General features: G+C 30.5%; 1 protein-coding gene across 1 annotated transcript; it reads right to left on the reverse strand.

Annotated features, from left to right (window-relative positions):
• Positions 1-834: 834 nt before the first annotated feature.
• On the reverse strand, positions 835-3,163 carry LOC108472496 (uncharacterized). Its single transcript, XM_017774034.2, has 4 exons — positions 2,073-3,163; positions 1,463-1,552; positions 1,299-1,366; positions 835-1,181 (listed from the first exon to the last, which is right to left on the reverse strand). The coding sequence occupies exons 1-4, from the start codon at positions 2,724-2,726 to the stop codon at positions 1,046-1,048; spliced, it is 948 nt and encodes a 315-aa protein (XP_017629523.1). The 5' UTR covers positions 2,727-3,163; the 3' UTR covers positions 835-1,045.
• Positions 3,164-19,253: the final 16,090 nt, after the last annotated feature.

A 19,253-nucleotide genomic window follows, 5' to 3' on the forward strand; every position in this document is an offset into this window, starting at 1 on the left:
ACTTCCGGTAAATATTAAGGGCCTAGCTGGGAGTGTAGCAACATTAGCAAATTGGCTGACATCGTGGGTGATTACTATGACGGTAAACTTACTTCTGAACTAGAATGGTGGAGGTCTTTGCTTCTCCCAATATGTGTGTTTAGTTGCAATGTACAAGTTAAGAAGAATCTATATAAACTAACATGCTTGCATCTTATGAGCAGGAACATTCACTATTTACCCGGTTGTGGCGGCATTCACGGTTGTTTTTGTGGCACTTTGAGGCCCTGAAACCAAAGGGAGAAGAAGACATTCAATCTTCCTTTAGATTTAATCGTTCGTCAGTGTAATGCATTTACCGATTTGATTTTCAAAATTGTTAAGAGTACATATGCGCAGTTCATGTCCAGCAAATCTGTACCATGTATTCTGTCCCTGTTGTTTGATAACATGTTTGCACTACCTTTTGAAAAGGAAAAAAGAAAAAGAAAAAGGAATTTGTTCTTATTTATTCAATCAACTCTGTTTATATCTAAACTTTTTTGTAGACTTATTTGAATCCCAAATTTGGATGTTATAAAGAGGTGATTACAATATGTCTATAATTATATTCAAGACATTTATATCAGCATATAAAATTTAGATCATGTTTAAATTTTTAAAATTTAAATTAAAAATATTATGTCAAAAGATTATTTTTATTTAATCAAATGTTATTAATATAACTTTAAACATTTAATTGAAATATTATAATTAATTTTTATATTTCATTTAAGAATAAAATTAATTTTATTTTATGATAAAAATTGTTAAAAAAATAATTTAGTAAATGGTATGTTTTATATTCTATGGCTGTTATTACTATAGATGAAAAAAGTTGTTATAGATGATGAAAAAAAAAATCACAATAATTGCACTGTATAATTATTACTTTGCTAGAAAACTGAAAGGTTTTGTAACAAAATAATAATCCGGTACAACAAAAGTCCCTTAGCACACACACCCTAGTTCCCTTTTTCTGTATTTATGAGAGCAAAGTTCGGCATGGGCTTGATAAACCATAAGCTCATTTGTTAACTTGTTCAGCATACAGTGAAGCCAGGAAATGCTTAAGGCAGCTATTGTAAACACAAGGTCGCTCCAGATGAACCAAGTGACCTGCCTTTTGTATGCCTTCGAATGTTGTAGTCTCTCCTAGTTGTCTGCATCATCAATAGAAAATATATATATATCCAATTATCCAAAAAGAAATAAATAAAAAAAAGAACCCTCAAATCTCAACTTGTTTTCTATCTAGTTTTTGAGATCATAAAACATACTCTTTCATGTTGTGAGCAAGCTCCTGCTTGAAGATCTGATCTTCTTCACCCCACAGCAGATGTATTCTCTGCAAAATCATAATTTAACAAAACTGGAGTAAGAAATTTCTTTTCTAAAAATCTACCATTAAAAAAACAAAACAATAAAGGAAAATGCAGATAACCTGTGGAAAAGATGGTATGGTGGCATCCTTATTACTAATGACCAAACCCTCCAGTAGTTCAGCTCTCTCTTTCCTGTTGGTAAACATAACCTGTAATTCCATCCAGGGTCATTCATGTTCTCAGTTTCAGAAAGTTTCCGAATATAGTAGTAGAATTATTTACCCTGTATTTTCTCTCTTTTTTCTATTCCTGTGAAACTTTATTTCTAATTCAATGATCCATGAATTTTTGCTAGGACCACCTGTAACTATAACTAAAGGGAAAGGCAGACCTCTCGGTTAACCAATTCACTTGGTGTAATAAAGTAGGCATAGTTAATTGAGCTAATTATAAACCTTGTACTTCCAAACATGTTTCTCATTCTTGTTTTGTTCCTTTGTGTCGAAAGTTTACCTAATTCATTTGCTTTTATATAATTATACTATATGTTTAAAAGATAATGAGCCAACATACTTAACACTAGAATCCTAATACGTGTCTCATACAGGGACATTAATCCAAACCCCATGAAAATCATGTGAATCACCAGCCAGCCATTCATGCAAAATGTTCATTATGATGGTATAAACATTGTTGATGATGATAAAGAGTAATAAAATGTAAAGGAACCTCAAGATAGTCTTTGTGGAGGCGATCAGGGAACCAAAGCTTCTTGTAAGCAGCAACGGAGAGAAGAGCTTTAAGACCCTTAACAGAATTAGGCAACAACAGTTCTGCAGAAGACGAGAACCCTAGCCTGTTTAATGTTTCCACGCTTATGGAATCAGTCATGGCCAGGATCGAGCCAGACACCACCATGGCTTCCACCATGTGAGGGTACATCTGAGCCATCTTGAATGCCACCATCCCACCATAGCTGAACCCCACAACCACACACTTCTCCACACCAAGTTTCCTTAAACCCTGAACCAAGAACTCGGCTTGGAAAGTCGGTGACCGGTCTGGTTTGTCAGTAATGGAGCCACCGAAAAAGAGAAGATCGGGTACATAAACCGAGTACTTCTTCGTCAAAGCACCCACTTGGAATTGCCATGTGACAATGCCTTCTGCTGCAAAGCCATGCACTAAGACCACCACTGGTTTTGTCGGTTTCTCCAAATGGGTGACCTTTTTTTCACCCTTCCCGGGTTTCTTGACTGTTTCACAAGGAACCCAAAAGTTCATCACCGTGCCTGGCTCGATCTCCACCAAGTAAGGCTGAACCCCCGCCATCTTCATTAACCCATTCATCAATGGCTTTTGTGCTGCTACAAGATTCACCATTTTTTTTCTCTCTCGTCTTCTTGATCTTCGCCTACCTTTTCCCCTTGATTTAAAGCAGTGATGTATAGAACATAAGCTAAGCCAAGGTATTTAAAATTCCGAGGAAAGCCAGGTTTGGTTACAGGTTGTTATCAGAAACATTAAAAAGGTCAGAAATTTCAACGCACTTCATTGCCATTGTGGGCTTGGTAACCAGCTCGAGTGGTCTTTGAATTGTTAAAAGCCAAAACCAATACCGATGACCAAAAGTACCACATTCGAAAACCTAATCAACGTAACGAATCCAAATCATAGATTCTACAGTTTCTTACACGAAATCCTTATTACTCAAATGGGTACACGTTTTTTTTTTTTTAAAGTAATTTAATTTACAAGGTTGTTTGATTTTTGATCACCTACACTACCTACTCACATCAGCATGTTTGCCAGGACCCATTGAAATCTTTCCTTAAATTTATAAACATTTTAGGTAAGTAGACTATCCCCTTATTGACGTTTGCATGTTTTATCCAAACACTTTCCTTGTATTTTTGTTTTCAAGTTTAACCAAATCCTGCATATAATTTATTGGAAAGACAGGGTTCTTTTTATACTGAAAAGATAGGTAAACTTGAATCCTGATCAATTGTGCAACAATTAATTAATTGAATCAAATGTTTGAATGTAAATTTGATGATATTAAAAAAAACCTATTATTTTATCTTTTATGAAATTAAATTATATATATAGCTTTGTATTTCATACGAACTAATACATTATTAGTAAATCATATCCATAAAATCGTCGATAAATTAATAAATAATTTTAAAATCAATATAATTATTATATATTTTCAATACTCAACAGTTGACAGTTTGTGGCTTACTCACAGTTTTTGAAGTTACACACTATCAGAGTCAAATATAAACGCATATATACCATCATCGCTTATTTGGTGATGAATTTAGTTTCAACATTTAATTTGAGATTTGTGATTTTTTTTTTGTTTAAATTTGGTATTTTAATTTGGTTTCGATGTTTAATTTGATATTTAAATCAAATAATATTATGTGACCGACAAAAATTTAATATGTATACTTTAATTTAAGTATCAGATTAAATATTGAAACCTAACTTAAAAACTTATATGGGATAAACAAAAACTTTAATATAATTTGAGAAAATTTAACTACAAGCAAAACATTAAAGTCAAATTTAATTATAAAATTAAATTTAAAATTTAAGTACTAAATTAAATCTTGAACCTAAATTTAAATATTAAATATGTATTAACCCTAAAATACACTATAAAAATATGAAAATATCTCATTGTATAACTTTATCAATTCAGTAATAAATTACTGGTTCAAATAGTAAATTAGCTGTAGTAAAAATTGGTTTAACACTATTGAAATATGGAATAACCTTTCGTTCTGAAAACTGGGCAAAAAGAAATTATCGCTTTCAGAAAGCTACTAAATACTTAAAAAAATTTAGTCTGGTTAGCCAGCTGCTGTCAATTTTAATTACGATTAACAATGCTTTAATCAAAGACACATTCAAACAATCAATCATATAGCTGGTTAACAGGTGTCAGCTTTGCACAAAATTTGATGCAGAAAAATTAATATATATGCATGTAAAAGTTTTATGAAGCGAGTTAGATTATATGTTAATTTTAAAAATGGATAAATAAATTTATGTTGTTTTAATTAAAGATTAAACTGGTATTTTTGTTAAAAATTTTATTTATTATTTTTATTATTAATAATTGATTCTTATACATCAACATAAGGTATACGTGGCACACCTAATGTTTATGTCTAATTATTTTATCAATCATATTAATTTTTAACCGTATAAAACGAACGATAAAAATTTTAAAATACATAATATATATTTACTAATAAAATATGAAATCATTTTCAATATAATTTATAATAATATTATTTCATAATAAAATTATATTAAAATCTAACCACCATAATATAATATTAATAAAACAAAATATTTTTTAATATTATATTCAATATTTATATGAATATAATATTATAAATTATGAATATGTTTAATGATTTTACATTTTATTAATATATAAGTATTTTCATTTTGACTTTTGATTTCTCTCTCCATTTTTCGGGTTTTTACTAATATAGTCAAAAAAATTAAAATGGTACAACCGAAAAATTATGTACCAAAATGATACATGTAACAGCCTATTTTTCAGTGGTGTCGAAACAGTGATTCGAGATCACTAAATCCGACAAATGAGTAGGAAATATTATTAATTTGGTGAGTATAAGTTAAATGTGAAGTTAGGAAAAATTTTGAATTAGTGAAATGTACAAAATATATATATATTAAAATAATTAGAATTGAAAACGAGGTATCGAGACCTTGGGAATTTTAAATCGAGCCATAAATATTTATTTTTATAAATATTTATAGAGTGTTAATAAGTTAGTATTAAAGTTTCGTCAAGAAATTTTAAAGTACTGATAGCTAATTGAACAAAAAGGACTAAATTGTATCAAATGCAAAATTGTGGGAAATGATTAAATAGCTTAAATGATAAAAGAAAGAGGGTTTAAAAGGAAAATAGACCCAAGGTCTATTCGGGCTGGACGGCAAGAGCATGAAATTATCAATAAAATAAGGACAAAATTGGAAAATTACAAAATTTACTTAATAAAGCTAGGACTAAAATAGAATTATCTAGATTTCTCTTTATTTTTCTGCATTCTCATCAGCAAAAACACCATGGAAGAGTTCCCTTAAGCTGGTTTTTCATATTTTTACTGCAAGTAAGTTCAATTCTTGATTATTTCTTGAAATTTTTGTGTTTTTGTGACTTTTACAACTAGGTCCATTTGTTGAATTCATTAGTTCTTGATTCTATGAAAGAAATTGAAAGTTTCTATGAATATGTGCTGGAAGTATATGATGATTTGACATAGAATTAGAGCTTTAAATTGTTTATATGCTGATTTTATTGAAAGAATTGAATAGAAATTGAATGTTTGGGACCTAAATTGTAAAAGAGTTTGAAGTTAGAGTTTTATGTGGAAATTCTGAATTTCAATAGTTATGAAATAACTTATAATGTCTAGGAAAAGTATTAATTGAGAAAATTAGTTTAATTGAGGGGTTAATTAGGTAAGGACTGAATTGTATGAACTGTGAAATTTGGGGCAAAATGAAAATCAACATTTTGCACTAAAACAGTTTTGGACAGCAGCAATAGTCTAACTTTGAAAAATCTCCAAAAATTGTAGAGATATAATTAGAGGATGAATAAAATATGAAATTAAAGATTATTGAGTCTAGTTTCTTATAGAAGAAACGGTGTAAGCAATAGAATTGTAAATCATGAGATATAATAAGTTTTGTGAGACAATGTCAGGATGATTTCGGGTTCCCCTGTTCTGACTTTGGAAAATCATAAAAAATTGGATAAAAATAATTAAGGGATTAAATTTATATGTTTAAAATCCTTAAAGAGTCTATTTTCAATAGAAATAAGTGGGAATATCATCCAAATCTCGTACGATGAGATAATTAATTCTTAGTGAAGAAGGGTCGGAACTGTCAGACAGCAGAATAGGGGAAACTTTAAAGAATAAACTGTACTTATTGGCTAAGCTAAAAATTCTGAAAATTTTATGGTAATAAGATAAGTAAGTCTAGTTTCAGGGAAAAATATCGGATCTTAATTTTGAGTTCTGTAGCTTAAGATATAAATAATTTAGTAACTATGATGCAAATGGACAGTTTTGAATATACATAAGTAAATAGTGAAATTATTGATAATGTTACTTGTTGCATGTTATATAAATTAAGGATGTGGAATGGAGAGGAGGAGGAGGAAAATATGTATGAATATTCAGCTAGCATGGCTAATTTGTATGTATTAGGCTCATGGACTAAATTGAATAAAAGTAAAATTTTATGGGCAATTTTGTAAAAAAATTGTTAGAAATGACCAATTTGCATGAAATGGATTATTTTATTATTTAAATTACAAAATTGAATGAAATTATTAATTTAGCTCTAGATCAGGGAAAAACATGTTTTAATGATTAAATTGAAAAGTGTTGAAATTATGGAAAATTCTGACATTTTATAGAATTCATAGGTTGTTATCAATTTGTGAGAGAATAACGGCTGGAAATAAGGATTAAATTGTAATAATTTTATTTTATTTTAACCTAAGGATGAAATCGTCATTAATTAAAAGTTTAGGGGTAAAATGATAATTTTGTTTAGAGCATTAGTTGAATGTATTATAACATGAAATAAATGAAAACGACGATCAAATTTCTTTATAAAGATCCGGATGACTTGAATACGAGACTTGAACGTGGAAAAGAAAAGATATCGGATTAATGAAATATCTGATAAATGAATCGGTAACTCCGGTAATGCTCCGTAACTCTATTCAGGTGACGGATTCGGGTTAGGGGCGTTACATTTATCCCGTTTTAGTCGTCGATGACTTTCTCCTTTCCTTTCGAAGCTGACGTTTCAGGTTCTTTGGTGGCTACGAAAATAATAGTAATTTATATTATTATTTACAGCATTAATTATAATAAATAATTAAATTTCTAAACAATTCCTACCTTATTCCCAATTTAATCCTAACTAAACTTAATTATTTTCTTAATCCAATTCACTCTCTTTTTCTATTCAAATTTTGTCTAAACTTATATTTAACTATAAAATTTCCAGCATATTTCCCTAATTTCGAAATTTCTTCAATTTAATCCCTTCAACATAAAACTTATAGCCTAGTTTACAATTTAATCCCTTAATCAATTCTAACTTAGAATTCATTCAATTAAATCCCTAATTCCATAATATATACAACATGAACCATATTTGGAAACATATGAACTCTTGAACTATCAACTTAATTTCATCAAAATCTTGTTTTAAAGCTTCTAAAACATCAAAATTAACTAAAAAGGACTTAATTGACTTACCAAATTAACTCCAAGCTTCAAATCCTTAGTTTTCTCTTTTATTTTTCTTTCCCTTTTTCTTTCTCTTTTTCTCCCCTGCTTCCCGTTTTCAATTCTGTTTCTATTCCCTTTTGTTTCTTTATTTCTCTTTTATATTTATTTGTTTTACTTATTTAATTAGCATATATTATACTATGAAAGTTATATTAATTGTAAATTATTTGTAAGTTGTCTGATATGTCCGGTAATGCCTCATAACCTCATTCCGACGGCGATTTGGGGTTAGGGGGTGTTACAATACATCCAGGGTGGTGCCGCTCATCGCAGTGGCGTGACTACCCTGGTATCTGACGCAAATCAATTATAATCAGTTAAAAAAATGTAAACAGTAAAAAAAATAAAAAAATATAAAAATATAGATGTGTCTGTGCCAGAGGCGGTACTGGTGAAGCCTCTGTCAGAGGCGGCACCAGTTGCTGACATGGCACATACTTAATTTCCTTGTATCAACGTATCAAAGATAATCACATATTTATATATCATGATAAATATCGTTCTCTTGCCGTTTCTTCATAAATATAAATCAATTAATTCATTATATTAATATTTCATGTACCATCAACTCGTATTTCCTTATATCACATAATTAGGTTACACAAACTTACCTAGCTAAATTGCAGAAATACCAAGATTCAGGGGCATTTTGATAATTTTCTATTTTTCTCGATTTTTCAACGATCTTAATCTAAATTAATAATTTCATTTAATTTATTAATTTAGACAATAAAATAATTAATAATTATCTTTCTTTCTTCTCTTCTCCCTCTCTTCTTCTATAATTTTTTTTATTGATGTGTGCATTCATTTACACACTGAGGGCTTAAATGGGGGGTTTGAGGTATGGGTGCCGCCTGTGCCATGTCAGTAACTGATGCTGCCTCTGACAGAGGCTTCACTAGTACCGTCTGTGGCACAGGCACCTCTATATTTTTTATATTTTTTTCAATTTTTTTTACTGTTTACGTTTTTTAACTAATTATGACTGATTTGCGTCAAATACTATGGTAATCACACCACTGTCATAGGCGGCACCACTCTAAATGTACTATTTTAGTACATAATTTTTGGGTTGTACCATTTTAGTTTTTTTTTTTAGTAAAAAACCCCATTTTCCCTTCTCAATTAAATGCTCTCTCCCTCTCCTATTTAAAAAAAAAAAAAGAATATCCATTATCTTCTTTAAAAATTTGTAGCGCACTGTCACAATGACCATCCTTTACCGCCATTAGCTGGCATCCCTTATTTCCCAGATTCGGTTGCCTTTTTTTATTATTTTATTGTATTTTTTCTAAATCAACTTTTAACATAAAAAATATTTCGAAGCTTTCATCTGCATTTCATTTTTCACTGTTCCGAACACTACGATTTTGTGCTGTTATTTTAATATATATTTAAAGAAATAGGTCTATTTTAGAGAAAATTAAAATGTATTCTATAATCTGTATTTTTTATATTTTGACACGTTAGGTCATTTAGGTAGGTAATTAATATTAGTACTTTTGTTTTTAAATGTTGGATTCGATTTATCCTTTTTCACATTTATATTTTTATTTCATTTGTTTTAAGCTTTAATTTTATTTTTAATTATTATTTTTAATACATTAACTTCTTTAATTAGATGGTTAATTAATAATAATTTTATTCTTTAATTTCGAGTTTAATTCCTTTTCTAAGTATGTTTATTTTTTTATTTCATGTTATTTCAATTTTTATTTTTAATTAATAAATATATATATATTTTTTTATTTTATGTTATGTTATTTTTAATTCATCTTTTTAATTAACAACTCTTTTATTTATAAAATCAAATAAATTTTTCAATTATATAAAAATATATTTTAATAAAATTGATATTTATCATTATGTTAAATATATATTTTAAAATATATATTTTAATATTATAAAATCAAATCATTATTTCAAATATAATTATTTTTCATCTACTTTGTGGGTATTATATTTCAAATATTTTATATGTGAAATATTTCAATTAATTATTTCATATAGCATTATGTTTATATGTGAAATATTTCAAATAATTATTTGAAATACACGTACAAAAATATATAATAATAAAATCTATTACACTCATCATGGTATGGATTGAAAAATAAAAATTACACATATAAAATTATATTTACTAAAAATAATGATATTTTGCAATAATTATTTTGTTTTATAAATAAAAGATTTATTAATTAAAAGATGAATTAAAATAAAAAACTTGAAAATAATATATTTATTAATTAAAAATAAAAAAAGTTTGAAACAAGTTGAAATAAAAAACACAAATGTGTATAGGAAAGAAATTGAACTTGAGATTTAAGAATAAAATCATTATTACTTAACTATATATATAACCAAAAGAGCTAATATGTTAAAAATAGTAATTAAAAATAAAAGTAATGCTTAAAACAACATGAAATAAAAATATAAATGTGAGTAGGAGAGGAATCAAACTTGGAACTTGAAAATAAAACTACTAACATTTAACCATCTGACCAAAAAAATTGGTGTGTTAAAAATTTAAAAAATGCGTCCTACGACGTAAATTTTTGTGACATGTTGGTGAAAACATGACTTATAGGATGCGTTTTTTAGCAGAAAATACTTCCTATGGGATACATTTTTTGTTTCTCTCTTTAAAATTGACCTATTTGCATAAATACCTCAGAAATCAACCCAAAACTCTAAATATTTTTTGAAATCAACAAATTTTATAACACTCCAAACTCGGTCTAGACTTCCAAATTAAATTTTTGGAGAGTTACGTCAATCATAATAAAGTTTCACACTATCCTATTTCAATCAAATTAAACCATACAATAGCATATCATTTAACACAACAAAATATAATATATAGTTGTCATAAATTCCATAACATCGTAAAATATCAGTTCCTACTAGTAATGCTTAAAGGGAAAAGAAAAGTTTGACCGAGCTCCCGCGATCTTGACCCAATCAAGACTGGGATCCACCAAAAACCAAGTCAATGAAAATGTGAGTTGTGAATTCAGTGCGTAAAAGAAATTAATTCAAATAGACCTCTTTCATAATGAAGTGAAATTCCAATTTTAGATCATCAGTTCACATAAGACGTATTTGCAATTCGAATTCAGAGCAGACCAATTATATATGTATATATACGCAATTTCAGATCATATGCGGTACCAAACAGATTTATATTTGATTTCCTATTACAATCTGCTACACACCATCTTCTGCCAACCCAACACACTATTATGAACATTTAATACCCAACCAACCCTACTCACCATTAAGTGTTCGTTGACACTTTTACAAAGACGCAGCTTAGCTGCTAATTCAGTATGCGACAAGCGCAAGAGTCGGATGTAATTTTAATGGCAAAGCCATGATTTCAGAATAGACTTCTTCTTCCTTCACAACACTTTAACCCATACCAATGCAGAATACACTATCATAACACATGTTTAGTCATCCCAATACGTTACTAAATTAACCCAAACAATTCAATGACAGGGTGATATTACAGAGCATCTTCAATTATGAAATCCGTAGATCAGCCTCAGTGTATCAGACAGTCCTCATAATAACAATTTCAATCATTCATACATTGGGAAACCCAAAATCAAAGTTTAGCATCGTTCTCGGCCTCAGAAACAGTTTTTTGGCCTTACACCATGCCACACGGCCTGGGTACATGCCCCTCTGCCTTGGCGTTGTGGTTTTTAAGTACAAACAGTGAGTTACATGGCCTGGACACACGCCCGTGTCTCTAGCCGTGTGGTTCTTAAGTACAAACAGTGAGTTACACGGCCTAGGCACACGTCCGTGTCCATGGTTATATGGTTATTAAGTACAAACAGTTTACAAGGCCTGGGTACATGCCCGTGTCCCTGGCCGTGTGGCTCTTAAGCACAAACAGTGAGTTACAAGGCCTGGCCACATGCCCGTGTCCCTGGCCGTGTGGTTCTTAAGTACAAACAGTGAGTTATACAGCCTGGGCTCACGCTCATGTCCTTGGCCGTATGGTTTTTAAGTACAAACAGTGAGTTACACGACCTGGGCACACGCCCGTATCCCTGGACATGTGGTTCTTAAGCACAAACAGTGAGTTACATAGCTTGGGCGCACACCCCTGTCCCTGGCCGTGTGGTTCTTAAGCACAAATAGTGAGTTACATGGCCTGGGCACGCACCCGTGTCCCTGGCCGTGTGAACCCTACACTAACTTTGGCCACACACGGCCTAGTTACATGCCCGTGTGGCCTTAATTCAGCAAACAGTAAGGTACACGACTGTTCGTATGGCTTGCCACACGCTCGTGTGTCCCACACGGCCTAGTCACAAGCTCGTGTGCCAGGCCGTGTAACGTCGAAAGCCACCATTTTTGGCGATTCGAAACTAGAAAAATAGAGTTTCCTATACGCACCTAATCCGGTTTTGACATAGAAACGATACGAAGACTACTCGGAACCTAATTATTCATTCCAAAAACAATTACATCATCAATTCCAATGTTCAGCAAAATCTCTTATCGTTAAACATACGTCGAAAGGTTCAACACCATTCTATTCCAATTTGCACACTCACCTCGTAGAAACAGGAAGAATCAGCTTAACACAGCGGATTACTGTCTTTGGCAACACCCTTGCCTAAACAATATAGTAAATAGAACCTTTAATAGAAAATTAACTAAACGAGCAAAGTCCCATTTTGACAGAAAATACTAACAGAACGGAAAGCATAACGAAAGGAAGTTACAAGGAACTTACGCTTAGTCTTACATGCAACTAAACTTCACAACCACACAAGATTGATTGTAGGAAGAAAAGAAAAGAAAAGAAATTTGAGAGGGAGCAAAAAAATAAAGAACTAGAAGGAAAAGAAAAAAAAAAACTTTTCCTTAGACTACTTAAACTAACCACCACCCTTCCTGATATTTGCAAAAAATATATTCCTAATGCATAGGATGGAATTCAAACTTGAAACCAAGCAGAATACAAACAAATGCTTAACCAATGAACCAGTAGGCTCATTCTTGTCATCCTTTCACATAGGATTAAACTTAAACGGGTAGTGCATGCTTGTGGTTGATTCTAAAACAACAAAACTTTTAATGATGCGACTCGAACTCCAGACTTTAAACTCAATCACAAAACACAGAATCACAGATACATAAATCAATTACTACAAGTTTTCACAATAAGTTCTTAAGATTTTGGGGCGTAACAATTTTTTTTTTCTCATATTCCACCTGAAATCAAAGTAACCAAAATCCAAAACCCATGTTTTCTTTCTTTTTTTTCAATTGTTTTGCATTTTTACATTGATGATCTGTTGGATCATTTCAAGCTATGTTTTATGTTGATTCAAGAGAGTTATTATTAAAAGTTTTAAAACCTAAAGAGAGAGAATTTCAAAAGAAAGAAAAGAAACCATTCCGTGGAGAAGTTAAATGTGTATAATTCATTTCTAAAATATTTCAAATCAATTGCAATATGATTTTATTCAAACAAAAATTTTACCCTCATTTTGGCATATTAATATTTTAGCATGAAAGATCAACTAGTTTAAAAATAAATGTATTTTTAAGTTAAACTCTATGATTTAGCTCAATTTCATATTTAATCTTTACAATAAAAAATTTAAATTTAAATGTTCCAAAATTTTTAATTTTCAAAATCTTAATTCAAATGTTTACCCTTAATATTTAGTTTCATAAATTAGGAGTAAGATTCGTAAAAGTTCGTGTATTAGAAATTAAATTACATTTTATTATTTTTACTAAAAATAGATAAATTAGTCTCTATATCTTAAAATAAAGAGTAAACTGATATTTTTATTAAAATTTTTATTTATTTCTCTGTTAAAAACTAATCATTATCCGTCAACAAAGCTAGTAGCAACAAGTTAAATTACGAGGAGCCAACCATTGCTAGGGTTGTAAATGGATGAGCATTTGGTGAATAATTAATGAATAGTTCAATTTTTGTTCATTTAAGTTCGTTCATTAAGCTAAATAAATGAACATGAACAAGACCTTGAGATTCGTTTATTAAGCTAACCAAACACAAATAAAATTTGTTTAGTTCATTTATGTTCATTTAAAACTTATTTAATAAATTATTTAAAGCTTATTTATTGTTTCATTAGTATATATTAATAAATTTATTTTGTTTGTATTTTTTTTATAATATATAACTATTAATATTTATATTTGACTATTTTATATCTAAAAATAATATATTTATTGTTTATTTATTTGTTATTCATGAACATTATTTGTAAATATATTCAATTATATATTCATAAATAGATTTTTAAAATATGTTTGTGAACATTAAATAAACAGACATAAACTTATTTAATTTTAAATTAATGAAAAAAACTTAAAATTCTTAACTAACACGAATTTAACATGATAAAACTTAAAAATAGATAAAACAAACAAAGTTTATTTATTGAAGTTGGATTCCTAACCAATTCCTAACAAAACTCCAGCAGACAACTCCCCACTCAATTATGGGAGAGAGGAGGGAGCAGTAGCTAGCTATAGGTGCTACGTTTATGTTTCTAACACTTAAATGTGGGCAAGAAATGAAACGTGTGCAACATTATTTCACATAAATGCAACTAGTAATCTATGGAAAGAAGTGTTACATATGGAGTTGCTCCATTTTCTACCTCCTTCAACACGCTTTTTGGAATGGGAGATCATAGATTAGATCTCAGACCAACCCCCCAATGTAATTAAATTTCTTTTACTATGTATTTATTTTATCAAATGTTTCTTTTAACTCCATGTAGATATGCATAAAGTTAATGGTTAGTTGGTTTTAATTTATATGAATACTGTTTAATATTTTGATGATTTGAGTTGTAAAAATAAAAACCGTAAATGTTAAATTTAGAATTTAATTTAGTTAATTATTTTTAAATTGTGATATCTAATAAATTTGAAATTTTGTATTTTTTAATTTTGAAATGTGACTTTATTTATAAAAGAAAAAGAGTAGAATTATATAAATTCCCAAAAATAAAATTCCCTTGATGCTTGTGTTAATGTTACAGAGATAGAACTTTAGTCTCATAATTCATACAACTTTAGACGATTTTTTAGCTTTAAATGCACCCAAGTTAGCCTAAACTTTAAATGCACCTAAGTTAGCCTAACTATTACAAAGTGAGAATTATTGATAGAAATTCTTCAAGGCACAAAAAATAAGTGGAAGCAACTCAAAGTCAAAAGAAAGCTTGAAAGAATAGAATAGCCATAAAAAAAGAAAAAGCACGCTAAGTTTGACTAAATGCTCTCAAAGAATTCTATTACTAAAGAATGAAGTGATTACAAATGAGAGGGAGAGACCTCTATTTATAGTTGAGCTCCCTCTAATCCAATGATACAAATTAAAGTAAATCAATGGCTGAGATTAAAAACAATCTACAAATCAAATCTCTTATGATTTACAGAATCAAATCTTCTAAGATTACTTCCCATACTTGTCGTGCTATGTAGATGAGCCTTCAATCTCTCCAAGTAACGAGTCAGTTCTGTGGGGCCATGCGACCCTTTGCGAACAAAATGTATCATTCAAGTGTGCCATGGTTGCGGGCTCCTTTGTGCAACATGTGACATTCTCCCTCGCCTATTCATGTGACTCCCTCGTCGCGTCCTCCTAATGGAACTGGTCTATCTTGACTTGGAACTGTCATAATGCCTTAACAAGTTCCCAACTAGGTTCACTATCGGGAAGTCCCTTCCATCAAACTAAGTATTAATACCACGACCTATACTATTTTCATCAAACCACTCGATCTGCCATGATGCATTTGACTTCATGATCATAAGAGACCTTTAATCCCATCGACGCTCGTTCGGACTTGCTTCGATTTGGATCCTCTTAATCCCATATAATGGCATAAGCATTCTAACATGAAACACTAAATGAACCTTGAGTTTTGCAAGAAACTCAAGTTTGTAGCCACCTTGCCTACTCTCTTCAAAACTCAAAAGGTTCCCTCGTACCGTCAGACAAGCCTTTTGTGCATACCATTGTGGCAAAAAATTAAGAGTAATTTTGCAAGGACTGAATCACCAACTTTAAATTGCACATCCCTGCGATTTTGATTAGCCCTCTTGTTATTGCGCTTACTTACCTTGTGTAGGCAAGCTCTTGCTAAATCATTTTGCTCTTGCCAATCCAAATCAATAAGCTGTTGGATTTGGTCCAGCATAATGGGTCGCAACAGTGTTGGGTGTGAGTGTTAGAGCATCTGTCAATCTGAAGGGCATCACAAGGGATTAATATGAACAATAGCGCGTCACACAAACTATTTTTGGCTTGTCCCCTTTGACTACTCTGACTTAATGGTAGCCCGATCTCAAATCCAACTTGGTAAACCACCTCGCGCTACCAAGCTATTCAAATAAATTTGTGATGAGTGGAATTGGGTACCTATTCTTCATATTAATCTTGTTCAATGCTCGATAATCAATGCACAATCTTAATGAACCATTGTGCTTCTTTTGGAACAATATTAGCGTGTCGAATAGGGCATTATATAACACCCTTACCCAACCCAATTGCCGATTTCGAGTATGAAACATCACAATTGAACCACTTTGGTCTAATGATTTAATCAGAAAATTCACCAAAAGACTTTATTACAAATAATTCGTACAATAGGAACCTTAAACCAAACACAAATTAACCACCTTGAAAATTTAAATTCTAAGAAAATTACTTAATTAGAATATATTTAACCCCAAGACGAAGCCTTTGAAGGTACCTCCTTTATATGTGCATGACATTTACAGATAATTTTCCTTGGTTTTATAAGCTCTGGCATGGCCCCTTCTCAGTTCTTTATTCACCCAACGAGTCTTGCAAACATAGGTAAAAAATCTTGTAAGTTCAAAAGAACTTAGTGCATTTCTTTACTAATATTTATATAATTATGCCCCAATCTTGCTGAGGTATTAACTAAAATGATACAAACACATTAACTCCCTATTTTACTTAGACGTTTGTGCTTTAACTAGAATAGTAGACTCCGATACGACTTTCGTATTTCTTAATTGGCAGATAGATCGCTAAACGATCATTACTTAGTTGATCTTGTGACCAGTCTGAGGTTTGGCGATTTCTAGATGTTCCATCATGCTTACGAATTCTTACTTTTACCTTGCACATTTTACCTTGTTCCCTTTTTCCACATATTTCTGGTCATGAACAACCATTTACCTTTATCCTAACTTCTAGACCCAAAATTTTGAAACTTGGCTAGTGGTTGCCCATACCGTCATCCTTGAATGTAAGTCCAATTTTAATCTCTATCCTCAAACGAACTCTCAATACAATGTACCCTTTTGTTGATTCTCTCATCTTATAATAGTTCTGGCATATTTATCGACATTCATGTAACATTAATTTTTCAATAAAATCAGAACAGTGGTTTTGGGACCACAAATTTGAAGTCAAAAAAATTATTTTATTATTATTTTATTTCCTACAGCATGATAGTATTACTGTATAAAAATTTTGTTAAGAAGTTTACCGTTTACATGCTCAATTTGATAAAAAGGACTAAATCGCGTAAAGTGTAAAAGTTGAGTTCTAGTAGTAAAAGTATTAAATAGCTATAGAACTTTAAAGTGGAAGTCCTTATATGGTAAATAGACCATTAATGGTGATAGTGGATGAGCATGGCTTGGCATTTGTGTAAATTTGATTTATTTTTAAGGTTAATTAACTAAATAAGTAAATAATGATAAAAACAAATGAAATAAAATTAGTCATCATCTTCCATTATCAATGTTCAACTAAATTTCACAAAGAAAGAATCCATTTTCAAGCTTGACATTCGGCCAAGCTTGTTTGCTCAATTAGGTATGTATTTTTGTCCCGTTTTTAATAATTTCTATGTTTCTGGTATCGTTGTAGCTTAATCTAGCTAGCCCGGGGACTAATTTGTGAAACTGTTAAATTATTAGGTTTTTCCCATTGATGCATGTATATGAGTTTTGGAGTTTGATGTTAGAAAATAGATAGCTGTTGTTAAATAAACAACTTTTGTAAAAACATTTTTGATGAAATTATCATTTAGGGATTAAATTGAAAAATAGAAATTTTTCATGGTGAAATAGTGAAATAATTGAATTATAGGGCATGCTAGGGACCTAATTGATATTTGACCATAGTGGGTTGTGGTAAAATTGTGTAAATTTCCATTTTTATGAGCTAGGGACTAAATTGCAAAGAATTAAAAGTATAATGGTAACTTCCCCAAAAATATGTTTTGTATTAAATTGAACAAATTATATGTTGAATTGGGTTAAATTTATCCGTATAGATCCAGTTAGACCTCGTACGGAGTTAGATCGAGGCAAAAAGAAAGTCTCGAATTAATCACCTTCGTATCTACGAATACTTGTCAAGGTAAGCTCATGTAATTAAATTTTGTTTATATGCTTTTAATTGAATTATATAAATGTTATGATTTTTCATATATGATTATCGAGTGCATATCCAACAACATATGACGATTATCGAGCCCTGTTTGAACCTTAGGAATCCGTAAGATACAAATGACATGTCATTAGGGTTACTGATTTATAGCTCGTCAGAGCATACTAATTTATAGCTCGTAAGAGCATACCGATTCATAGCTCGTGAGAGCATACTGATCTTCAGCTCAAATGAGCATACCGATTCACAACTTATATGAGCATATGTGTACATGAATTGGTGGATTATAGTTATATGAGCTAGCACATTATGTGTGAGCTATCCTGGGTATCCAATGATATTCTAAATGGTTCAACGGGAAATGTTCTATTACAAAATGATATGAGTTGGATACGAACTATTACAGGTAGTTACATGAAATGCTTGGAAATGGTGTTACATGATATATAGATATATGAAATGGATGATACATGTATATGGAACTTGATTAATTGCTAAGCTCATTCATGAGTATTAATTCTTATTTGTATATACATGGCTAATATTGGTTGGTGTATATGTGCTCAGGCATTTGGTCAAAATGTGTTGGGATATGCTTTGTTACTTATCTATTACTTGATTAAATGGTAAGTTAAATTCTAAGTTATACGAGCTTACTAAGTTTAAATGCTTACTCTGTGTTATTTTTCGTGTTTTATAGTGAGTCGGAAGCTCGTTCGAGTTGGAAGCTTGTCGGAGCTATATCACACTATCTATCGGCTCTTTTGGTACTTTTGGATGTTTAATTTCAGTTATAATGGCATGTATAGGTTATTTTGGCTAATGTTGGCCTATAGGTCTTGTTAGGATAATGGCCATATTATTTGGCTTATGTTTTGGCATATTTTAGTATGTTTATAAGTTATCTTAATATGGCTAATGTGTGGCTTGATTTGTGGTTGAATGATGAAAGGTAATATGATATATATGTGTCTTGTGACAGAATGGTTGTGTTTAGGTAAGTAAATTATTTGGTATGTATTGGTGCAAATATGCATGTAAGGTAGTTGATTATTTGGTCAAATTGAATACATG

This window comes from Gossypium arboreum, chromosome 11, assembly GCF_025698485.1.
Source record: "Gossypium arboreum isolate Shixiya-1 chromosome 11, ASM2569848v2, whole genome shotgun sequence".
NCBI classification, from domain to species: domain Eukaryota; kingdom Viridiplantae; phylum Streptophyta; class Magnoliopsida; order Malvales; family Malvaceae; genus Gossypium; species Gossypium arboreum.